The sequence below is a fragment of the Parasteatoda tepidariorum genome, chromosome 8 (assembly GCF_043381705.1).
Source record: "Parasteatoda tepidariorum isolate YZ-2023 chromosome 8, CAS_Ptep_4.0, whole genome shotgun sequence".
Classification (NCBI taxonomy): domain Eukaryota; kingdom Metazoa; phylum Arthropoda; class Arachnida; order Araneae; family Theridiidae; genus Parasteatoda; species Parasteatoda tepidariorum.
This window is the reverse complement of record NC_092211.1, coordinates 84,824,786-84,851,163: the sequence shown is the minus strand read 5'-3', so window position 1 is coordinate 84,851,163 and position 26,378 is coordinate 84,824,786. Positions and strand designations below refer to the sequence as shown.

The window sequence follows — 26,378 nt, the reverse complement described above, 5'->3', positions numbered from 1 at the left end:
CCTTTTAGGAAATGGTTAGTAAAATTCCAGGTAAAAGTAATCCAGAGAAATTTAGCAATGCGTATTTTCAGTTACAAAGTCATATCAATGAGATCTATGATAGTGAAGTGAATAAGAAGAAAGGAGCAACAACAAAAGGTGTTAAACAGGTACTATAAAGCATTGTTATTTTAATAACTGTTTTTGGTCCATATTAGCTTGTTTTAAAAATAACAAAACGATATATATGGGAGAAAGTTTTATTTCTTGTTTACATAAACATTTTTTAATTGACTTGTTTCATAGACATTTTTTAATTAAGTCAGTTAATAAATCTGTTAGTGAATCACAGTTAAGTATTTAAAATTGTGTTTTTGCTTTAAAAATATGTTAACTATAATACTATACTAGTAGATCAACTAATTAGCAAATCAAATTCGATGATGGTTTGCTACTACTTTATGTCAGTGTAGACAAAAGACATTATGTCCATTCAGCCACTAGCATAGTTGTTGAGAAAGATATTCGCAATAAAAATTGCTTAATACTTGAGGTTTATTTATATGCTGTTTCCTGTGTAATGACCCATAAAAAATTTTTTTATGAGAGTTTAAAATATTGAATTTTCAAGTTTAGTATTTTAATTTTATGCTTTCTAAGTTCCCTTAAATATTGTTATTTGTCTTTAATGTTCTCCCAAGAAATTTGTAAATTTTTGTTCAAATACAACTATTATAATTTAAGTTTTTATTTATATTCTTGTATGAATATGAAAACAAGCAAATGCTATCCAAAATTGTAGTTGCCTTTAAAAAAAATGCAAATTCTTTGTACTTTAAGTTGTCTTTGTAGATACTTGAAAATGATTCAGTTAAAAACAGTAGAGAAAATGCTACACAATTTCAAAAATATGATTGAAAAATTTTAGCCAAATCTAATTTGAAATGTTATTTATTCTGTTATTTTTCTTGTAGCGTATCTTAAAATATAGGATACTTCTCAATATTCCAAATTATTACTCTTTATAAATAAATAAAACTTATTAAGTACACTTTTGAGAAACACATAAAAGGAAAAATTAACTTTCAAATTCACCTGATTTCTTATTCTCTTTTAAATAATTAATCCAAAGTAATTAAGTAATAAAAATTACTTTGATTTATGGATCACTTGATAATAAAGTGTATAAAAGAAAACAGCAGTTCACCTATTTTTGATGACAAAAAAAAAAAATGCTTCAATAATAATTGAATAAACCAGCACATCTACGAAATACTGATCTATTTTTCCAACTGAAACAAACAACGAAAAAATAAATTATTTTAATGCTGGACCTAACTAATCTTACTTAAATATTTTTAAGACGTTTTATTTATGTTAAAAATCGGAAAATTATTCGGAGTTATATAATTGTTGCAAGTTTTGTTGCCTAAGTAAAACCCAAACAATTTCTTATTTTTCCAAAAATTGCATCTCTTCTTTCTTCTGGCATATTTTTTTCTTTTCTTTTTAGACTTTTTTTTTTATTTATGTTAAAAATGTGAAAAGAATTATTTATTAGAAGTTATATAATTGTTGCAAATTTTGTTGTTGCACCCAAATAATTTCTTATTTTGCCAAAAATTACATCCCCTCTTCCTTCTGGCATATTTTTTTTTTTCTATTTAGACTTTTATTTCTATTTTTATTGTTTAATTAATTTAGGGGAAATTATTTTAAACATTTATTGAGATATAAAATTTAATGCTCTTAGATTCCTGTAGAGTAAAAAAAATTAAACTGTGTTCTTTTTATGTATAGATATTAGAAAAGAAAGAAGGTTTGTTTCGTATGAACATGATGGGAAAGAGAGTGAACTATGCTTGCAGATCTGTCATCTCTCCAGATCCTTACATCATGGTGAATGAAATTGGAGTACCTTTAGTATTTGCTAAAAAACTAACCTTCCCAGAACCTGTAAGCATTCTAAATTTTGAAAGATTGCAGCGAGCTGTAAAAAATGGCCCCAATGTTCATCCTGGGTAATATTTTTATTTACTTCTAATACTTTAATCATTTACTGCTGCTAACTCCTGTATCTGCCAAATTGGTTCATACAACAACTTGAATGAGGGAGTTTCGCAGATCGCAGCAAAATGTTTGAAGATGTCATCTGTTTAAGCTCCCTTTTATTAAAAATACAACAATGTATAAAAGTTAGATCAAGATTTTTAGCATAACTCTTCTGTTTAAAAATTTAAGAAAGATTTTTATTTTTGTTCATATCTAGCTTTTTCTTTTTCAAAATGAATTTTATATATATATATNTATATATTTGACGCTGATGGTAATTTTTTTTTTTTTTTAATGCATTAATTGGAGAACTGAAATGTTTATCTTTAAAATTTTCTTCCCAAAATTAAGATTGATTTTTATTTTTGCTATTTTGTTTAATCTTCATTTTTATGATTGTGTTGCATTTCTAAAGCAGTTTCTTAGATATTATCTCTTTCAACGTTTTATGGATATATTTCTTTCCGAAAAATGTTATTTCTAGCAGTAACGTTTTGTTATCAGAATTAAGAATATATATTTTTTTTCTTCTTTTTTTTTTTAAATAGCTGCTAATCATTTTTTTTTTAATCTTAAATATTTCTAAGTATCTTAATATCTAATTATCTTTTTTATTCTAAGCATTTCTATTAAAGTTTACTTTCCTTCCCCTATACCAATAATACAGATAAGTTTTGATTATATTTCAATAATGACTAAACTTATTTCTATATAAAAATAGTTATTGATGATTTTAAAAAATGTTACTATTTGACCAAATATTCGGTATTAGACTAAATCACTATTTGTTACAACCCTAATTGTAACTTTATTTTTACATTTGCATTTAATCTGCTTTCTAAATTATTTATATGTTAATATCTTAAAGTTTTTAAAATAAGATCACATGTTTACTAATAATGATTTGTAATTATATTTGTATCAGTTATTATCGTTGTAAAAATTTTAATAAATTACTGAACTCCAAGTTATGAATAAAAGTAATTAAAGTTTTAATTGAGATTTTTTTAAAATTAATATTTAGTTTTACCTTGTGAAAACAGTATTTATGGGTAACTAATGTGTATTTGTTTTTACAGGGCTACACTGGTACAATATGAAAATGGGAGGGTAGTCCGATTAACCGATAATGAACCTATAAAGCGACATGCCATCGCTAACACGCTTCTAACACCGCCTGCTAATCCTGTTCTTGGTGGAGTCAAAATTGTTCACAGGCATCTGAGAAATGGAGATATGTTACTGTTGAATCGTCAACCCACTTTACATAAGCCTAGTATTATGGCGCATAAGGTAAATCTTTTTAAACTTTATTTATTTTGTATTATAATTTTTTTAATGTAAACTTCTTAGAGTTTCTTCTGCAGTCTATGAAATAGTCCTTTTCTTCACAAATGTTTCCAAATGAAAATCTTCATAGAAACATATTTATACATATACAGTGTTCTCCATCAGTGTATTTTTAGTGATTTTCCAGCCTATTTCCCTTTTCACTGATATAATTTCATCCTCCTACGCTGGTAAAAATGTGGCCCTATCCCCAAATCACAATAAAGTTAAATTTCGATATCTCAACTACACTCTCTGAAGGTTCATCTAGTGTTCTCGGAGGTATTTGGCTGAGTTTCTACATATTTTCTTAAAGTAACCCATAGCAGATGATGCTTCTTTAATTAATCATCAGGAGCTTCATTTTGCACAATAATCAATGGCAACAAAGTCATTAAATTCCATATAACCAAGATGTTTGAGTTCTGTTTGGTAATTCCAGTCATTTTCTACTCTGTTGTCAGCAGCATCACTTTTGTTAATTAATGGAGCACTTTCATGGTCTTTTAGGAAACCAGTCTTTCTTAATCTAAATCTTAAAATGATCTTAAGATAATTCAGAAGTGGTGCAAGATATCTTGAATGGTAAGTGGCTGAAATATGCCTTCATGTTCTGTATCTTTCACCTCTTATTGCAAGAATTAGGATAAGAAATTCTGCACTCTCCTTTAAAGCCACACAGGCTGTCAGTCAATTTAGTGATACCCACCTCATTTCTATCCATGTCTTCATTATCAGTTTTGTTAAAGCCACGCCACCCCTCTGGAACCTTGGAGAATGAAAATCAATAGAAATTAATGGTGGTGAGAGTGATCAATGCATGTGCATTCCAACTATTTGAAGACTGAAAAGGAAGCAATAAACAAGGGTTTTTAATTCCCTTCTTTGAGGTTCAGTGAAAATTTCATTTTCTTGTTTGCAATCATAACATCCCTTCATTTTAAAGTTTATACAGGATTTTCCTTACAAATTTTTAAATAGTTCCTCTATTTTTTTTTAAAAAAATCATTATTTTCCGGAAAATATTTTATGTTCAACTATCCAGGGTGCGTAGCATTTTTAAAAAGAACTTAAAGGTGCTTGTTTTTGATGCATGTTTTTTAAGAGCACTTAAAGGAGCTTTTTTTATTTGAGCTTGTGAAAAGTGTGTGATATTCTATCTTTTAGAAATAGATATTTTTTCTTTGCCGTGTCTATTGTCTTTCTAAATTACAAAAAATGCATGATTTTTACAATTTTCTCTGCAACATTTATCAGAAACTACTAATTTTATCGTGATTGTTTTTGAAAATGTTTTTGAATTTTACTGATTTTATGTTTATAAGTGAAGAACTTTAAACGGTAGGAAAAAAATAATTTTTACTACTGCATAGATCCTAATTATGATGTTTTTTTGGGAGTGATTTAAAATATTTTTGGGTGCTTGAAAAGTGCTTATTTTTGTTGAAAAATCTGGCTGCGCACCATGTTATCATATTAAATTCCTGTAGCATTCAATATTAAATGCAGAAAATTGTTTGTCGTTATGAAAGCAGATCTCCACTGCTTGATATCTTTGTCTTTATATTGTTTATGCATTTCAATATGGATTCTAAATATTTATAGATAGCAAAAAACTGACTTTTTCTTTTTTAATCAGGCCCGTGTGCTTCCTGGAGAGAAGACCCTGAGACTGCATTATTCTAATTGCAAATCATATAATGCAGATTTTGATGGTGATGAAATGAATGCTCATCTACCACAATCTCTTCTCGGACAATCAGAAGCTCGTCATATGGTGGGAGTTAACCACCAATACCTTGTACCCAAAGATGGCACCCCCTTGGGTGGTCTCATTCAAGATCACATTATTGCTGGTGTTCTTATCACTATGCGGGGCCGTTTCTTTTGCAAGTATGTTCTGCTTAATCAATCTCTTTTTATTGTGTGTTCTCTCTCTGGGTCCTTATAACCCAGGGCATCCTAATTTATGAGTCTTTGTCAGCAGTTTGAGCTGAAATTACTTGTTCTATTTCTTGCATTAGTATTTATATATTTTTATTTACCATTTTTTTTTCTAGTTGCAAATTTTTATTTTTTCTTTTTAAAGTTTGAATAAAAGATAAAGTTTGTGCTCTTAAATCTGAGTGATATTTTTTTTTGTGATGAAGAAAATTGCCCATCCCCTAATCTGTATATATTTTTAACAACCACCGACTATATCGAAATCTACAATGTTAATGCTTTCAAAGCTTAATATGTAAATATATTTTTTCCTTTATTTCCGCAAAATATTATTTACATGAAAGGAAATTTACGAATAAAAGTGTTTTAACTGCATAAGACCCGTGTAAAAATGGAGGAAGTTCACTTGCTTCCTACTGTCATTCAGATCAAAATTCATTTTTAATTATATTCCGTGTCACTCTTTGTTGTAAATTAAATTATGCTCTATGCTTCTTTATTTTCTTTTGTTTTGAAGCCAATGTTTCCATTTGTTCAATATCACTGTTATATTGACAATATAAGAACATTTGTATAATTTTTTTTCTTCTTAATTTTAAAATTCTCTTTTCACAAATGTTATTGATATAATATTTCATTATTATTTTAGAGAAGACTATCATGAGTTATTGTATAGNCATATGTTCAATATCACTGTTATATTGATAATATAAGAACATTTGTATAATTTTTTTTCTTCTTAATTTTAAAATTCTCTTTTCATAAATGTTATTGATATAATAATATTTAATTATTATTTTAGAGAAGACTATCATGAGTTATTGTATAGTGCAATGTCATTTAACAAGAAACGTCTAAAACTGCTTCCTCCCACCATATTAAAGCCACAAGTTCTTTGGTCAGGAAAACAGGTAAAAAATATTACTGTTTTCTGAAATAAAATTCTTCGTATTAATGTATCGTTGTAAATTTTGTTTTGAGTGGTAAATTTCGTTTGTATAAAATTTTTATATAGATCTAAATATGGTTTTAGGTCCATCAAAATCAAAAATATTTCAATAAAATTGGCAGAACCTAACTTTGCCTTAAAGTATAAATTTAATAAAATTGCACATAAATTACGTATAAGTTTTACTATTTAGCTAATATGAAAGTGATTATATGCAGTCAATTGAATTACAGTGTACTCAATATATCTCAAAGTTGAAGGGATGCTAAAAAAAATTCAAGGTAGCAAGTTCAGAACTAAATATGTTCTAAAAAGTCGAAAAATATATTCTTAAATATTGCTCTAAAAAGTAGAGTCGTGAAACATAAGAATAACTACTTTTAAATATGTATGTAATGATGATAGTTGATAGTAATGATAGTTGAAAAGGATTGGTTTACAACAAATTTAAATTTTGAATTTTTTTTAAAAGAAAATTATTTTCTATTTAGAAAAAAATTTGACATAGGAAGGTTTTGAGAAGAAACCCTTTGACATATGAATTCAAATTAACACTATGTGTAATGCCAAGGGGAAAAATATTATTTTTTTTGACATAGCAAGGTTTTCGAGATATTGAGAGTAAACTGTAGCTGTATAATTAATTAATTCAGGTCTTGTTAATAGCTTAAAAAAATTAAACCGTTTTATATTTTTTTTAAAAAAAAATGTCTGGCTTTTGCTCTGAAATTGTTAGAAACTTATTTCAAAATTGTTTAACTTGGATGTAAAATATCTAATAAAAAAAAATATGGCATTGTTTGTAACATTTACAAAAAAAAGTGTTTGTTTTTGAACTATGAAGGTTTTTTTTTTTCTATGTCTGAGTCATTTTTATTTGCTGTACTAAGTATTTTATTTGATTACATTATCATGTTTCCTATGTGTTTGTTATTCTTTTTTTAGATTGTATCAAGCATAATTATTAATCTGATCCCTGAGGGAAAAACGCCTCTTTCAGTTGAAGGCAAGGCAAAGGTTTCTTCCAAAGTAACTATTATTATTACTATTTATTAGTTTACACTGCTTAATTGTTTGTATAAAAACTTGTTAATCAAATATTTTTTTCAATTAGTTAGATAAGTTTAACAATAATCATAAGTTTAACAAAGTTTTTTATTGTATTTTGTTCTACATTTATTTAAGAATTTAATTGTCACCAATTTCTGTTTCACATTTAACTTAGATTCTAAGTTAACACGCTTAAAAGTTTTATTTTGGAATGTATTGCGCAGAGTCAGGGAAAACCTAGAATTGGCAGGTAATTTAACTTTAAGAAACGAGGAATAGTCAGGGAAAGCGGCAATTTTTTTCTAAAAATCTAGAAAATTCCTATATCATACCTAAAAAATAACCAGTCTTCAATAACAGTTATTGGTTATGGAGATTCAATTTAAGAAATTCTAACATCTATTACAATTATTTTGTAAAATTCCTTTTTTCGTGAAACTTTTCCATGTTTCCTTTCTTATTCTATTAAATGTTTTTGCTCCAAAAATCTAATATTTAATGTTACAAATGAGAAAAATCGCATGGTATAGATGAAATATGCTATGGATTTTCATTCAAACCTGACATGAAACTCAAAAATTTTACCTGATACACCTGGAAAAGTCGGGGAATTTTTTTTTTCTATTCTGAAATTGAGTAGAAACCCTGTTGCACTCGCACATACATGAAATTATAATTAAAATAGAAATCTAAACTATTTCTTTGTATTTATATTTATTAATATTTTGAATTATTTTCAAAAATGATATTTTTTGAGTGAAATATTGATTTAGCATCTATTAAAATTATTGCACCACCAATATCTACTTTCAATATTCTATCATAGATTTATAAGCTAACATGCCAACTAACCTTTTCTTCAATAAGCGTATTAATTACTTTCACAGGAGCAGCAGCCAGCTCTTCTGACTTAAAACTAAATTCAGTTCTAATTGGTACAAGTCCGAAAATGTTTCTAAAATTTAATGCATAATTTAAATACTTCACTTCATTGTTTCTTTTAGGTATATTGAGTTGATGCAAAAAGTTATGGTACAAACGTATGACAGAGTTGAGACATTAAGTAATAAGTTGTCTTTTTCAGAGTAAAAAAAATAATTCTTTGATTTAGAAAACATTGTTTAAATGAGATTGAAAAAAGTGTTTATTGATACCAACCAAACCCTTGTTCCTTCCGATAATTATTGTTATACATGGTGCATAGCGTTTTTTAAAGGTGCTTTATTTTTGATTTTCGTATTTTAAAAGCCCTTAAAACTGCTCTTTTCATTGAGTGTGTGTGTAAAAACTGCTTAATTTTTCCTTTTCAAAAATGATATTTCTCTTCTTTACCATGTCAATTTTCGCCATGTATTATGCAAAAGCGTGCTTTTCGCATTGTTCTATTCATTATTCAACCAAAAGTACACTACCGAAAATGTATATAAAAACTTATAAAATAAAACTTTAAAACCGATCGAGTCAGATGTTGGCTGTATAGACTTTTCAGTTAGCTTATTAAGTTTGTTTACTAATTAAATTTTCTTATTCAATGTTATTTCTATAGTCAGTTTTTCTACCTAAATATTTCAATTTTTATTAATGTTCTGATTTGTGTGCAGTAATTTATTCTTTTTCCAATTAAAATCTTATGGCTAGCAGTCCGTTTTTCTAGAACATTTCTGAAGTGGTATATTTTCTGACTACTTTATTTACTACTGATTTATTAATACTTTTGCTAAAAACTTAAATAACTTGCTGTGAATTTTGTCTATGTTGTTTAATTCTACCCTCTCACCATTATAATTACTGATGCGTAATGTTACTTTTGCTATTTCATAGCGGCTATGTTATTTTTATGTCCATTAAAATGCCCTCACTGAACCATTCATTTCAGTATAGCAAATGAAATATGGTCATTTGATTTCATGTTAATCCATGATAAATGTTGAACACATTGAATCCTCTTTTATCAGAAGAAGGGTGACATCACATCCTGAATTCTTATCCTAAATCTCTAGGTGGTCAGTGAAATAGTATTTTGAAGGATAATTTTACATAAGAGAAAAAAAATAGATTTTTGTTTTTACTAATTTTTCTGTTGAGCTATTACTGAATTGCTTTAAAATTGGCCACATGTATTTTTAGCTGTGATTTAATATTTGCGTTATTTTTGGACACTTACGATATAACGACCTCACATCACTTAAATAAAAGTTTTGTAAGTTAATGCAAAATAGTCTTAGTTTATTTTTAAATCAAATTTATCATTATTTTTCATGCTTTACCTCTTGTTTTTCTTCTATTTTTGAAATATCATTATTAATATATATGATCAGTTTCTGAATATATTGCTTAAAAATAAAACGTGTTTGTTTAGAATTGGAAAACTACTGCTTCTCGTGAGTGGCTTGCTGGTGGGACACCTTTAACGGGTGATGCAATGTCTGAATCTGAAGTCATTATTCGTAAGGGGGAGTTATTGTGTGGCGTCATTGATAAGGCACAAGTTGGACCAACTCCATACAGTTTAATACACATATGTTACGAGGTGAGTTGAAATACTTGTTAGAAAATTTTCTATTTCGGTCTTGGAGGCTGTAGTATTTTTCATTCTTCCACTAATCCCATAACGCCAAGACATCCTAGTTATATATTCTCTTTTTACTTTTTTTCGGATTTTCCTTCTGGTTTTAGTTGAATAGTCAATTTATAATACTGTTTGACACTCAATATTAAATATTTAAAATATGTAAAAGAACTGAAGATTGACCAATTCTTATTTGATATGGACTGATAAACCAGCCAGTACATAGATAGGTAAACTTCTGTTTTATTGGCCAGTAAAATAGACCAGTTGATTAGCTGTCAGGAGTGATAGCTAGAAGATGGCTATTAAGCCAGCACTCCTCATCTCTGCATCCCAATTTGATATGGGATTTTCCATTTTCCTTTAGTTGATTACTTGAAAGCTTTTCATATAATGCGTGGGGTATCTGTATGTTTATTACTTATTAAATGGTGAAAATCAAATGAATGATCGATAGTATGTATTTGTGTTATGATATTAACTTAAAGGAGAAGTTGTATTTTTCATTTTTCATCATCTACTTAGTTGTCATAATTTAAATTGTATTAAAAAAAAAATTTTTTTTAATTTCATTCATTTAAGTTACATGATTTTTGTAAGAAAGTATTTAATCAAAACAAATTAGATATGTAGAATTTTTATTAGAAATAATTTTATTTCGTTTCCTGTTCTCGGAGAAAAAAATTATCAACGGAATTTTTTATATTGCATACTTAAAATTGGAAACTTTTATTATTTAAAGAGATATTAGGGACTAAAATAAATCAAGTTATGAAAAGGTTCTAACTATAAAGATCGTTTAAAAAAGAAAAACTGCAAAATGTTAGTAGCTAATATGTACATATTTTATTAAAAGAAATGCTATGTTCAAATTATTGAAAGTAATGTACACTTCATTAACATTAAAAACAAGTAAAATCACTAGTAACAGTAAAAATTTGGTAACCTAGAATTTAAATCTTTTGAAATGACCTTGAACCTGATTAACTAAAATTTTAGAATGTGTAAATGTTTTCTTAAATTATCTCACGCTTTTTCCTTTTCTTTTGAATTCAACTAAATGAATCTGAAGTAAATATTTGGTGTTAAAGGGTTTTTAGTATCCATATCAAAATGACTCAAGTTGTTAAAGCTTTTAGTTATAAATATTCAGGCTATATAATTTGTCTGCATTAAAATTGAAGTTATGTTTCTTTTTTGTATAGCTTTATGGTGGAGAAACATCTAGTGTTCTTCTTACTGCCTTAGCCCGCCTTTTCACACACTATCTGCAATATTTTAATGGATTTTCTCTTGGGATTGAAGACATAGTTGTAGAAGATAAGGTTTGTATGTTCTTTTATTTCATAAACTGTTTTTTTTTTTTTTTTTTTTTTAAAGTATTATTTTTATAATTACCACTTTTTCACAAAATTTTGCATGTCAGGAAAAAAAACATCATTAATTCAGTATTATCAGCTGTAATAACAATGACACATGTGTTGGTGGGAAAATCAATCTCAATAACCATCAAAATTTTACAAGTAGAAATGATAATAGTCGAACTAAGAAAGTAAATTATCATATTATGGATATGAGCTTCGCGTGTGACAAAATTGTTTTTTTAAAAAAAAGGAAATCCATGTCAGTAACTGTCGTAGGAGCAATTGAAACATCTTAGGGATCAAGGATGATATTTGTGTTAACCGGGCGTTTTAAAGAGTGATTTTTTTAATCCGCAATACGAACCTTACATGCCGTAATAATATCAGCATTTAAAAACAAAATAAAATTAAAATTTGTTGCAATAATTGTTGAAAAAAAAGGATTTCTAAAATGAACTATCTTTTAAACTTTCGTGGTTTTGAAATATATGTTTTATATATATATTTATATTGTTTTATATATATAAAGAGGCCTGTCCAGGCCAAATTTACTACCGTTTAGCGGTAGCTTCACAAATTCAACTTCAAGAAAAACTGTTTCACAAAATACTTTTTCTTAAAATTTTGTATCCCCTAAGACATGATAAATCCATATTTTTACCCAATTTTTGTGTTGATTTTTAATATAATATTTAATTTTCACATATAATATCTAAATTTTCCCAAAATATGTATGTACCTCTCAGAAAAATCTAGTCAGACCCCTGATATATATTATCCATTTAAAATCTTGCTGAAGCAAGTCATTATCAAATTTTTATTTATGATCTTTTATCTTTTGATAATTCTGCAGAAAAGAAAAATCGTTAAAAATTTTTTGAAGAAAAGAAAAGCAAAATTTTTTAACTTTTTAAAAGAATTTTTTTTTTTTACTCTGCGATTCTGCCACGGGGATTTGCAGCAAGTTTTCAGAGATGTAAACTATGCTAAACTGTTGTTAATCACTACCTGTTAATCTATTTATTTTTTTTTCGGATTAAAAACAGTACTATATGTATTAACTATTGAAAAATCTTGTTTGTCATTGATAGTTTACTTTTTCCACAAACAAACTATAATGCAATGATTTTTTTTTTCTTTCTCTCTTTCACCTTATTAAATATAAGCTTTCAGTCCTGGTTATGACACAGCAGTATAAACTTTTTTAGAAATGTTTTTTATCGTGTTAAATTCTAGGTTAATCACTTTTGGTCCATATGAAATTTTAGTGTAACTTACTCTCGTTATTTCTATGAATGTTGCAAAACATGTTTTCAAGGCCTGCTTTACCATACAAGTACAACCACTCTTCTAAACAAATTCTCATACCACGAATATCGAAGCACATCTAGCTCCACCGCACCGAAAAGGTTAAGGGTGATCTTAATTTGTGCTGAAATAGTATTTCAGTTGTTTCTTTTTGCGTGTAAAGTTTTTGTTTTTCCTTGATAGCTTCTCTGTCTAAAATGACAAATCTCATTTCTAGAAATTCACTTTTGTTGTTCATTTTTTTATATATCATGTGGAAAAATGGGGTTAAGTCTATAAGGCTTTCCTTACAGCCTGAAATCTGTCCGAAAATAATTAAACTAGATTGCATTTCCAACACAGATAATTTAAGATTTTGCGTTGGATAATAGTGTTCTACTGTAGAGTCAATAAATTATATTTTGTTAGTGTTTTTTTTAAATCATTTTAAATAAATAAACTTTATTTACAGGCAAATAAGAAAAGGAGGAGAATTTTTCGTAAAGCTAATGCCAACGGGAGAATTGCTTGTGCTCAAGCCTTAGACTTGGAAGACAAGGAAAACATTGACGATAATGAACTTCTTCGTAAATTCAAAGAGACTCATTTCAGTAGGGATGATTTTGGTCTTAAAATGCTAGACATGGAAATGAAGAAAGTGACTCATGATCTAAACAATCAGATAAATGAGTAAGATTTTTAATTATGTTCCCCTTTCAGTCCTCTTTGTTTTGAAAGGGTTTTTCTGTAGATAAGTGACAGGGTTGCCACTTCAGGGAAAACCTGGAAAATACAGAGAATTTATATTATTGACTATAGTATTATTTGTTTTAAGTATGTCCAGCTGTTCCTGTTTTTCACAGCAATTATAACTAGTATAGTTATCCCAATACAGCTCATACAAGAGCAAAGTGATTGTGTTTTTTCTTTTAATATATTATGTATAATATGTATAGGGAAAACACAAGGAATTTTTTTTCTCTCCAGATTTGAGTGGTAACCCAGAGTGCATATCTGTTAATTTTTCCAATGAACTACTGTATTTCCCTGTAGATTACGCAGTTTTGATGTATTTTGAAAAAGTTACATGAAATTAAGAAAGTGTCAGAATAAATCAGTTGCAAGATTTTATTCACTGCCCTTCCTTGAAGGGAATGCAGAGTTTTTTTTTCTTCCCTCAATTAAAATATTTACATCAACTGTGTTTAATATTACAGCTAAAAATACAACATTTAGCTTAAAGATTAAACAAAACAAATGGTACAATTAGAATCATTGATAAAATTGCCAGTTCATTTATCAGCTCTATAGATTTACAGTTTTTCAATTTCATGTATATTAATCACAATATATCAATATTATCCTCACAGAGAAGGATCTCCATGCAGAGATTTTGTGGACAATAAATCCATTTATTGAAAACCAAAATAACACTCTTACAGGGCTCAAAATTGACCTTAATTTCATTTTTTTTAAAAATAAAATGCCTTTAATTATTAAACATTTCACTAAATGTCCTGAAATTTTTGTGATTTTTTAAAACCTTTGTTGAAATTAACAGAAAGAAAAAATATTATTTATCTAAAAAGAAATTCAAGAAATTTCAATTTCAAAAATTATGTTCTATGCCATGAAATAATATTTAAAAAAACCTGAAATGAATGACAAAGTATTCATAGCTCATCAAATATGATATTAATATACTTCTAGAATTAGAGACAGTTACCTTTGATTTGATGGCATAAAAGCATTTGATGTCGAAGAAATATATAAAAAGCTCTTATCTCCCTTCTCAGCACTATATCATACTCTACTGTTTTTCATGAGAGAATGTTTGTATTTTGCTACTACTTAACAATTTTCCATATTTGGGCTCTCTTTTTTTTTCTCTCACTTAAGTGCAGGAACTACTGAAACTATTACCAATTGTATATCTGTGAATTCATGTTGGCATTACAAAATAGCTCCTATTAGAGAAGCAGCATCCTTAAATTGTTCTTAATTTTAGCTGCAATTTTGTCCTTAATTTTTACATTTTGGACTTCCAATACTACCACAGAAGAACTTATCTTTGAATTTGGAATTAAAATCACATTTCAAAGAACGTATAATAGCAGTAGATCGTCGAAACTGCTCGTTAGACTAGTTAGATAGTGCTTACTAGTCTAAACATTTAGACTAGTAAGCACTATCCCCATCGTTATGCATAAAACAATTAAGATATCATTGCCTTTTTCATCAACTTATTTTTTTTAACTAAATTTTCAATTTGGAGTGTTCTTAAAACAAAACATCATAATCGATTTAAACTATGCATCTGTTTTTTGTGATGATGTAACTCAATGTTTCCCAAACCAAACTTATGACTTTTGTGTACTCTTTCTAAATTTTTCCTTGCATTTTCCACCAACTTTTGTTAATTTTTTTCTTTTGATTTTAGAGTATGCCTACCCAGTGGTTTAAAGAAAAAATTTCCAGAAAATAATTTGCAGTTGATGATTGAGTCTGGTGCAAAAGGATCATCGGTAAAATTATTATTTTTTTTATCAATATTAGTTAACTAGTGAGAAATTAGTTATACAGTGTCAGCTAATGATGCTTATGTAAAGTTACACAATAAATTACTCTGTGGAACAAAGAAATATATATATATTTACAGGGGTCTGTCCAGGCCGAATTTACTACCGTTTAGCGGTACCTTCACAAATTCAATTTTAGGTAAAACGGTAGTTTCACAAATTCAACTTTAGGTAAAACGGTATTTTCACAAAATACTTTTTCTTAAAATTTTATTTTTGTCTCCCTTAAGAAACGATAAATCTATATTTTTACCATGTTTTAGTGTTGACTTTTTAATATAATTTTTAATTTTTCACAAATTATGTCAAAATTTTCACAAAATAGATACTTTTAAGAAAAACCTAGACAGACCCCTGATTTATAAGCAACAGCCCACTGTGAGCCAGTGGGAACATAGAGGTTATGGCTCTACAAGTTTAAGACCAACGGCACTGATTGTGGCATTGTTTTCAGCACTACTCACAGGTCGCTTTTACTTCCCAGACAAGCTGGAACCCATTGATCTGAAGCTGGTTGGGCTTCAATCTGTTAATTGGGATCGAACTCTATTTCTTCACAATGATAGTTTTATGCCTTAAATTCTGAGGAATCGTGACTCTCATATATATACAATAACAGGGTTACCACCACGTTATTTTTGTATTGTTATTATTCAAATTAGGAGAATTCAGAAGGCCATAACTTTTATTGAATTTTTCAATGGTGGAATCAGAAGTCACACCCATTCTCCCAGATGGAGGGGGGAGGACAGAAATACAGACAAATCTGACGAAGATTAGTTAGTTACATCATACGGCAAAAGACATGCGAAAACAATTGCTCCCGCATTATATACTAACATATCCTCCTTTGAAATATAAATCTAATTATAATTCAATGGTATGTTTTCAGCCTTGAAGTCCCAAAATAGAATTTCTACACCTATACTTATTCTTTACCAAAGATATTTTATGAAAACGAAAGAGTTTTAATGTTGTTATTAATACTAAAGTATTTATAATTTTTGTATTACACACACACATATATATATTTATAAATGCCTTGGTTACCATTAATAAAGTCAATCAAGACATTTAATGATTATGCTTATTCTTTAATAATAACATGAGTCACACAGAAACAAACTTCAAATAACTAATAACATAGTCATAGAGACTCTTAACCACTAAGGTTACCCGTTTCACTTAGAAACTACTCCGACAGACAATTCCAACTGACTCCTCATTTACATTGAGAAAGTTCTATGCATTTCGTACAGACGAGCGACATCTGGCGTACTAACATAGAGGCTGTTGTCTTGCTTATTGCATATGTATCTGTCTGTGTGTGGGTGGGGCGCAATAAAGATAAAAAGGATACAGCGAACGAAGAAAACTAATAAGTTTTCTTTTATTATAACTTATATACATATATATCTATTGTTTTCTGTTACGTGAAATATTTTTTTAGCAAATCTTAGATACCTTCGTATTGCTGTTTCTCCCTCCAAGCTGCAGTTATTTTTTAAATGACATTTTTTGTCTTATTTTTGTCAAAACTTATGCTTAAAATTGTTATCTATAACAGCGGGTCTCATAAATATTGGTTTAAATTTCTAAGGGAGTTAGGGCACATGCCCAGGAATATCTTCATGCGCCGCTTGGTATACTTCCTTACTGTTTCTTCGTTTGCTTCTGAACAAGGATTCGACATGAATAGTCTCAAAATAAAAGCAAATTGAACTACAGCTGAAAGTGTAAAAGTTTCCAAGTTTATGAAATATCTTTATATAAATATTAACTTATTTATAAATTATATGTTTTTAAAAAGTTAATAATACTAAATTAATATACTCTCCATACCAATACATATTTCATGACATCATTTTTAACCCATGGGTAAATTAAAAGTGCACCAAAGTTAATTATGTTATTCAATGTTATCTTTAAGTAGTTAGGTATTTTCACTTCAATTAGCCATTTTATTTTACATCAGCTGATTGATGTTTTAGGTAAATGCCATGCAGATATCATGTCTACTGGGTCAAATTGAGTTAGAAGGAAGGCGAATGCCACTTATGTTGAATGGCAGTACTTTGCCTTCATTCTTACCTTACAGTACATCTCCCAGTGCAGGTGGATTTGTTGCTGGCCGTTTCTTGACTGGAATCAATATACAGGAATATTTTTTCCATTGCATGGCTGGAAGAGAGGTAAATTCAATTTTATTAATATAATATCATTTTGTAGATGTACCTTAGATTTCTGATTATGGCCAGTGGTGTGTCTGTGTTTTTTTTTTGTTTTTTTTCAAACCACCTTATTATAAACAAACACTTATTTTCTACTTATAACTCAACAGAATTATTTTTTTTCTGTAAAAAATGAAAATTTATGCTAATTGAACTGCAGCAGTGAACAGCTGTTATTCGAAATGCTAGTAACCGGATGTCTGAATTTCCCGGTTTTCAGGATCGCTATAAAATGATTCAATATATCCTTAACTATATTCCTACTTTAATATTGAATTTTAAATAATTGCTGTATTTTAGTTGTTTTAATTTTCTAATTTAAACAGGGTGCGTAGCATTTGTAAAAAGTACTTAAAGGTGCTTTTTTGGGTATTTCGTTTTTAAAAGCTTTTAAAGGTTCTTCTTTCAGCTGGCGTTTTTAAAAAGTGCTTTTTTCCCGAATAATTTTTTCCCCCCTTTAGTGATATCTGGTGGATCCCATGAATTTCACGAAAAATGGGGAGTTTGCTACGTAATCATTCACGCAGACTTCATGTCGTACCCACGTTATGACTTGCACATGCGCGCACACTTAAAACCAAAACCCAAGTGCTCCATTTCGGATAGAGAATATCAGATCCTTATTAAATGTTTTTCGTTTTAATTTATTTTAATTTTATTCTTGTTTATTTAATTTTACTTCTAACACTTTTTTTGACGTAGGGGGTAAGGATACTTTTGTTCTGAGTTCAGGGTCAAGTTGAATTAACTCGGTGATGTGGGAAAGTACTGATTGTTTCAATTTACGCCCGTTTCTTTCTGGGTTTTTTTTAAACGCTAAAACTGTATATAAAAAGTTTTTGTTTTTCAATAATATCATTGATTGAATATGAATTTTTTGAGTGCTTGAAATTTTTTTAAAAAGTGCTTATTTTTTAATCAAAGTTTTGGCTACGCACCCTGTTAAAATTTGTATTTTCACTTCACTATTTTTCTTTATTATATTTATATAATAAAGCATAAGGCGAAATTTTCTAACACCTTTTGTTTGCTGTTAATTCCCTTTTGTAAATCAGAGCAAATTGCGAAATTAATCATTTCATCTGATTTCGTTTTTGAAAAGAAAAAAAGCATAGATAAAAGAAAATTGTAAAAAAAAAAAATTTATATTTTACTCTACCATATTGCAAGTTCTGTACTGTATTTAATTTCATCTAATGACCCTAGAGGTTTAATTTTTTTTTGGGGGGGGGGGCAGAACTAATATTTCTGCAGCAATACTTTTAATTTATATTAAAAATATTTTACTGCTTTATTGAAATTAAAATTTGTATTATAATTCTATATAAGGTCTTAAACTCTGATGCTTTGAACATCATTTGGAAAATTCAAATCTTACTTTAAAAAAAAATATAAAAAAATTTCTTCTCATTCAGTTACTATATATTAAATGATCATTGCTTATTCTTATTGATAATAATTTGTAAAATTGAATGAAAACAATATATATTTAAAATAGTAATATAATCTTTATCTTGCACTTATCTCAGCTGACTATAATTTTAAAATATTTACTCATCAAATAAAATATGGCACAAACTAATTCTTAGCTTTCTTTCTGCCATCTGTTGAAACATATTAACTGACAAAAATACCTTTAATGCTCTTTATTTATTTGATTTTCTGCTTTGCTGTGCAGTTTCTTATGAGTGATTAAAATCGGTTTTAAGTAAGAAGGTTTGCCTTCTAAACGCAGCTGGTGTGAAGTTTTATCCATACAAACTATATTTTATTCTTTAATCTAATATAAGAAATTATTTAAAATTCTATGTAGTTGATTTTCAGTTTAATCATCTTATTTTTAAATTTTATTTAAAAAATTTTTTGCTTATATTGAAAGATGTTAGTTTTTTTAATTTTTAAACAAACCACCAAAGACTATTTGCTTCTTCTCAAGCTTAGTAATTACTCGACTTGAGTTTTAGAAGTAATAAATGTATAATTATCTTTCCTAAAACTGTTGATTTTTAATAAACTTCTAGCCTTTGTTAAATTTTAATTTAGTTGAAATTTTTAGGGTTAATTTTTTAGTTTAAATTTTAGTACAACTTTAAATCAAAATATTATGGTGATACACATTAATATTATATTTAAAACAGAATTAATATTATATTTCCGTTTTCTTTTTTTAAGGGTCTAATTGATACGGCTGTCAAAACAAGTAGAAGCGGTTATCTTCAGCGTTGCCTTATAAAGCATTTAGAAGGTATTACAGTTAATTATGACTTAACTGTGAGAGACAGTGATGGTACAGTAGTTCAGGTGAGTGGATATCAGTAGCAAACCTTACCTCCATTTTTATAGATTTTTTTAATAATTTATGTTTTGAGTTATTCTGTGCTATTTTATTTATTATGCTCAATGAAAACTGCAGTTTTGTGTAAAAAAAACTATGGAATTATCAAATATTTTTGAAATAATGTAGCTAAATGAGTAAGAAAAGCATTCATTTAAAAAAAAAAAAATTGTTTTAAAGCTTACAAATAATTTTATTAAATGATTATTACTATTAAATTTATTTGTGGAACTGTGTTAAAATTTATTGAATCAAAATATTTAGAAGAACTGCTGAAATAAAATTTATGCTTTATTAGTTTTAAAAAAAATAGAAAATTTAGAGGTTAGATTCCTCAAAAAATAACTGAAGCTTGTATTTCTATTGTGAAAGATATGAATATGTTGAGACTCAGCTATGGAATGCCTCGTGTAACTCACGATTGCTATGGGATTAACGCTTTATTTACACTGATACAAAATAATTGTTTGTGAAAAAGTTTATTTGATTGACAGTTTCTATGTTTATGGAAAAATTATGAAAAGATAAAATTTAGTTTTGAAAATAACAAGTAGTTCATGTTAGTAATACTCCTAGTTTAGTAAATCTGTTTTTTTTAACCTTTTTGTTTCATTTATATCTGAATAATAATAAACAAATGATATATTGCTAGTTTCTGTATGGAGAAGATGGATTGGATCCTTTAAAGATGCAACTTCTGAAAGAAAAAAGTTTTAATTTGCTTTTGAAAAATTATGATACTGCTATGAATGAAAGGGAAGTACAGGCCTTGAAAAATCTTGTGAAAGTTGATCTCGAGAAAGAAAAGAAAAAGGTACATTTCAATTAAAAAAATTTTACGGTAGAAAAGTTTTTATAACAGTGTTCAGAATTCCTTGTGAATCTCTATTAAGTTAAAAATAATGTTCATACTGTAATGTTTATTTTCCCTCTTCAAGATTACCAAATGGAAGAAGAAGCACCCTGGAACTACTAATTCCCGTTTATCTATACTACACAATATAAGTAATGATTTTAAAGCTCCAAAAGATAGGATTCGAGACATTATAAGCAGTATTGAAAATATAGAAGAAGGCGTAAAAAATAAGTAATTATTACAATATTTTTTAATTTTTCTCCTTAACCTTTTATAGAGTCATTTTTTCTAGTAATGTTAAAATAGTTTTAGAATTGAGAATTATTTATAAAACCAAAATAATTTAGTTTATTACCTAAAATTAATTTATGAGACCTTTTCTGTGGGAAGATGGAAACAATTTTCAAATCTTTACCTACTGACTCTGTGCTTATAAATAGAGGAATTTATAAATGCTGTGTTTATAATTACAAATAAACTGGATGAGAAATTCTCTAACAAACAATTACATAACGCACAAGAGAAGATAGCTTCCCATCTTGGCTTCTTTTCTTCTACTAGCGTCATTCTTTACTGTTATCCACCTTTATGTAACAGGGATGAGATTCTTCCGCGGATTTCCGCTTTTTCTCAGATTTTTCCATTTTTTCCGCTAATTTCAGCTGAAATTTTTTTTTGCACAAGTTAAAATATTTTATGAGGAATTTAATTTTCCGCTGAGCGAAATTATTGAAGTCCTCATTCCTCCCTCTGAAGTTTCTCTAAAAATCATTTCCTTGGGATNTTTCTTACATAAATATTTCGCCTTTTCTGAAAATTCAGTCGTTGAAATAAAATAATTATATTTATTTCCGATTTGATATATAGACATAATATATCGAAAGATATATAGAAAATTCAAACTACGTAGCTGCCAACCCTTCCACATATCTACTTATTATAGCTATTAGCTTTTACGAGCAGAAAATAAGATTTTCCTCATTTTTACCCGTCCGCTAGATAGCTCGTATTTTCGTAATCCAGACGTCTCTGAATTTTAATATCAAACATCGATTTTCGTATTTACCTGATTTAAAAGTTGCGATTCTTATTCACGCGATTTCAATATCGTTCATTGCAATTCTTATTTACGAGATTTAAAAAACCAATATCGCGATTTGTATTTACGAGCTTTTAAAACCCTATGTAGCTACGCCAGCTTAAAATCCAATGTCGTGATTCGTTTTTGCGGTTGTAATATCGCGCGATTTTAAAATTATGCATCTTGATCTAAAAATTACGCATCATGATTTGTATTTTCGCATTTTTTAAATTCGATGTAGAGTTTCATATTCACGTGATTTAAAAGCCTCACATGGATTATAATCACGTGGATTACAAGTTTAAACAAAAATTTGACAAAAAAAGTGTGATTTATATATATATATATATATATATATAGTTATGATTATGAAAGATCGTAANAAAGTAATTATAGCAGTGCAGAGCAGTGCAGCAAAGATAAAAGTAACAAAACATCATAAAAGCAATACCACACTTTACTGTTATCCACCTTTATGTAAGTAAAACCCTCCATTAGAATTTTTACATTTTTTTTTGTATTTTCTGAAGTTATCAGTAGATGGCAGCACAAATCATAGATGGGGAAATATCTTTCCATGGACATTTAAAAGCTAAAGAAGGTTTATGTTTAGTTACCAAGCGATTATGAAGTGTTAAAATCAGCACAGTGCCACTTTTTTTTCCTCTCAGCTTTCTACCATTGAAATTTGTTACTTTCATTATTTTGTTTATTTATTATTCAAAAATGAAAAGACTATTTTTCAAGCTTTATTTTTAAATTTATTTATTTATTTTTTTTAAGAAAAAAATTATTGCTTTTCTTTTAGTTTTAGGACTTTAATTGATAAATTACATGAAAACAAAATGACTTACTCATTTTACAAAATATATATATAGTTAGGGATGTACATTTTGCAACCCTCGAATAGAAACGATATGGTACTCCATCTTGCTGCTGAAAAGTAATTGAAAGATTCACATGTCAGAAATTTTATAAGTTTTTAAAACTAATTTTAAGAAGACAATACTGGAGATAAATACTGAAATTATGTAACATTAAATTTCCAAAATGAAGGCGCAAAGAGATTTAATTCTATTGCTGAATCACATATGAAACAAATGCCATTCAAAGATTTATGAAATTATTTTATTGAAGTAATTTAGATTTACAAGGAAAAAAATTTGGATGCCCTGTGTGGATTCGATTTTTTTAAAGGAGGCAAAGTATATTAAATTTAAAATGATTTTTATCTTCAAAATATTGTATATTTAGTCTTTTAAACTTGATACATAATTTTCTGTATAATTGTTTAAAGAATAATTAAAATTATTGTCCATAAAATAGACCTTGAAATCTATGGGGGGGGGGNTCTAGGGGGGGGGGGGATCCTTTCAGCATTCTTCCAAAAAAGGTTTTACACCACTAGTATAGTTTTTCTTTCTGTTTTGTTACTTTTAATAATGAATTATGTTTTTTTTTATTTATTTATATTTATATATATATATTTTTTTTAAGAAATGCCAAAAGCTTTTTTTACTGAGGACAGGATTTAAATCAACTTCTTAAAGCATATCTTACTCAGTTTTCTGATATTTTTTTTAGATATGAAAGAAGAAGGAAGAAATGTCCAGATCCTATAAATGACAGATATAGACCAGATGTGACCATTGGTTCTGTTACTGAAAGAATGGACTCATTAATAGATGAATATATAAAAAAGAATTCTCATGGATTATTGAGAAATGATGGCAGAGGAACGACAAAAGAAAAATTTAAAGATCTGTGTTATTACCGTTCTTTAAGAGCACTTGCAGATCCTGGGGAAGCAGTTGGTCTTTTGGCTGCTCAGGTAAGAATTTCAAAATAAAAATACAAAATCAAAATATAATTAACTAACTAGTTTACTTATAATTAGCTTATTAGTTTACTGTTGGGATGATCCTTGATTGCTTTTCTAATTTCAAAATAAAAATACAAAATCAAAATATAATTAACTAACTAGTTTATCTATAATTAACTTATTAATTTAATTAGCATAATTATTAGTTTAATTAGCTTATTAGTTTACTGTTGGGATGATCCTTGATTACTTTTCTCACTCATCACGCTGATTTTCGACAGAAAGAGTTATAAAGCTAGTAATTTTGCAACCAATTTTGAACAGAAAAAATTTTTCTCTTGAGTTTCCACTTGTCTAAAAATATTCTTTTCCTTGTAATTTGTTGCAGAAAATTTTCTTTGAAATTGCTTTTTTTAACCTATTTCTATAAGCTATTAAAAATACAGTATGCTCTCAAAATTAATGGGACGCTTAAAAAATATTGAGATTGTGAGTTTTCGAGATAACAAGTTCAGAACTAAATATGTTCTAAAAAGTAGAAAACTATATTCTAAGATTCTACTTTTCAGATTTAACTCTAAAAAGTAGAGTCGTAAAACATAAAAATAACTACTAATAAATATGTATGGAATGATAGTTGACTATAAATACAGTAATGATAATTTCTATTTCGTAAAATATTTGACATAACAAGGTTTTGAGAAGACACTCTTTGGCATGGGAATTCAAATTAACATACTTAATGCCAAAGGGGGGAATATTTTTTTCTGATATAACGAGGTTGTCGAGATATCGAGAGTATACTGTACTTATTTTTCATCAGTAGTTCTTATAAAATGCCTTTTTTCTTTTAATGGAAATTTTTTTTTCAGATTGTTTGATTTCCTTATAGTGCCAGATCTGCAATTAATTCTATGTATGAGTAACATTTAAACTGAGAATAAGTTTACTGTCAATGTTGCTTTTGATATGTATTATAAAGAACTTAAAGAATAGATTCTAATTTTTGCTGAATTAAAAAATAGACGATGTTGAAATTTTTACATAGTTTTGTTTTTATTAGCTTAACTCATTAAACATCTTATTTGACTTGAAGTTGGGTCTTAAATTGGCTTTTATTACATTTTATTGGCCTTATCAAGTCTTGGTGTTTGCTGTTTATTTTCACTTTAAAAGTTTACTTTAAACCTTGTTTTGTTTTACTTTTTTATTTTGGTAAAAGTGTAAATGAAACACACTAATGTATAATTTGTCTAAAATAAAAATCTCCCATTTTCATTCGTCTGGACCTTTGGCAGTGACTATGGTAATGAGGTATGACTATTTCAAGTAGGGGTTGATGTTTTTTTGTTTTGGAGTGGTTTTCAGTTCGAGTTAGCGAGAGAAAGGAAATCTGGGTCTATTGTATTGTCCTAGACTAAAGTTACCTTCCCTAAAATGCGCCTTTCTTGTTTCCGTAGCACCTGGCTGCCTCTGACTTTGTGGCGGGAGGAGTTCTTATCTTAAACAAACTATAATTTCTCCTTTTTTTTTTAATCAAAAATGTATGCTAGTGTATCATAGTTAGGGTTCACGCCAGTATGGTGTCATTGCGACAATTGTTGCCAAATGTTCTATGAATGTCTCTGAGTGACAATATTGTTGTCCTGTGCATCGCTGACAATATTGTCGCCTTTAAATATGTTTGGAAATTACAAAATAGTAATAAAAAGTAGTTTTTTTTCTTCCGGAAATCCATTAATTTAAAAAGAAAATTTGTGCTAATTTTAATCTACGGGTTAGTTTTTTTCAAATGGAATAACTGTTAGTTCTAAACTTTTATTATTTTGCTTATTGATATATGTTAAGATAACAATTACAATATGTATACATATTTCTCTTCTGTGGCACCATGAACTCTGGTATTTTTCATATATTGGCAGAAAAGAAATACTGAATAAAATATGTTTTGTTAGCTTCTCTGTTTTCCTTACTTATTTATTTAGTCTCAGCATTTTAATCTGTATGTTGAATCTATTTACTAATATTATTTATTTTATCTTTTTTTTTCACCTAATTTTAATAAATATTATCTTCAATCATTTTGGGGTTATGCCTAATTAGTTTAAAGGGTGTAATAGATGGCAATTAATAACTTTTGATGTATACCAGTGTTTCCCAAACTTTTGACTTTTCTGTACCCTTTCTAAATTTTTTGTAACACTGTGTACCACTAATGAAAAATGAATGTATTTTTTACTATTAAAAAATCACAAAAGCTAAACACCACTGTTAACACCACTAATTATTAACTGTTAACTCTTCAAAAAATAGCAAATATAAAAATATGTAATCATAAATTTTTATGGCTAGCTTTGTTTTTAAATAAAAATATTTGAAATTTTCGTTTGTTGAAAGATATTTCGCATAAGAATGCGTACCTCTGCTAAACTGTTCCCGTACGCCATGGGTGAAAGTCTTCCGTCCCAAGGACGGATTTCCGTCTTTCAAAAATGTCCGCAGGCGGAAGTAAGACGGAAACAAGACTGACTCGAAGACGGAAATCAGAATTTTTTTTTCTGTCCTTAAAAATATTTTTTAGGTCTACGTTATTGGTCTACTTTCTTATGTCCTGTTGTTATTTTATCAAAAGACAGATGAATAAATATTTTTTTTCAGTACAGTGCCCGCCGCTAATAAAATCACCAGATAATTAAATCAGCCGCTTTATAAAATCAAATCGGCAAGAACCAAATCGTTACAATATTAATACATGTTAAAAACATCCTTTAATAAAATCAATGCCGCCGCTTTTTAAAATCAAAATTTTGACTACATAGGTGCGATAAAAAAATCAAAAGTGCAATATTTCAGCTTTTTTTGTTCTTATTTATAAAATTTTATTTTTTCGAAGTTTAAAGATTTTTTTAGAAGAAGCAACAGTTACTCACAAACCTGTGAAACAGGTGTGG

The 26,378-nt window shown here is 28.0% G+C and overlaps 1 protein-coding gene across 1 annotated transcript in view; it reads left to right on the top strand.

The window, feature by feature from the left end:
* LOC107448084 (RNA polymerase I subunit RpI1) overlaps positions 1-26,378 on the top strand; it is a 59,000-nt gene that overhangs the window by 13,983 nt on the left and 18,639 nt on the right. The window contains exons 8-22 of the mRNA XM_043046507.2: positions 9-149; positions 1,780-2,000; positions 3,111-3,324; positions 5,000-5,253; positions 6,107-6,215; positions 7,199-7,282; positions 9,663-9,833; positions 11,078-11,197; positions 12,996-13,213; positions 14,964-15,048; positions 17,094-17,294; positions 19,506-19,634; positions 20,321-20,482; positions 20,607-20,755; positions 23,190-23,436. Of these exons, the coding sequence (XP_042902441.1) occupies positions 9-149; positions 1,780-2,000; positions 3,111-3,324; positions 5,000-5,253; positions 6,107-6,215; positions 7,199-7,282; positions 9,663-9,833; positions 11,078-11,197; positions 12,996-13,213; positions 14,964-15,048; positions 17,094-17,294; positions 19,506-19,634; positions 20,321-20,482; positions 20,607-20,755; positions 23,190-23,436 (2,505 nt within the window). The remainder of the gene's footprint in view (positions 1-8; positions 150-1,779; positions 2,001-3,110; positions 3,325-4,999; positions 5,254-6,106; positions 6,216-7,198; positions 7,283-9,662; positions 9,834-11,077; positions 11,198-12,995; positions 13,214-14,963; positions 15,049-17,093; positions 17,295-19,505; positions 19,635-20,320; positions 20,483-20,606; positions 20,756-23,189; positions 23,437-26,378) is intronic.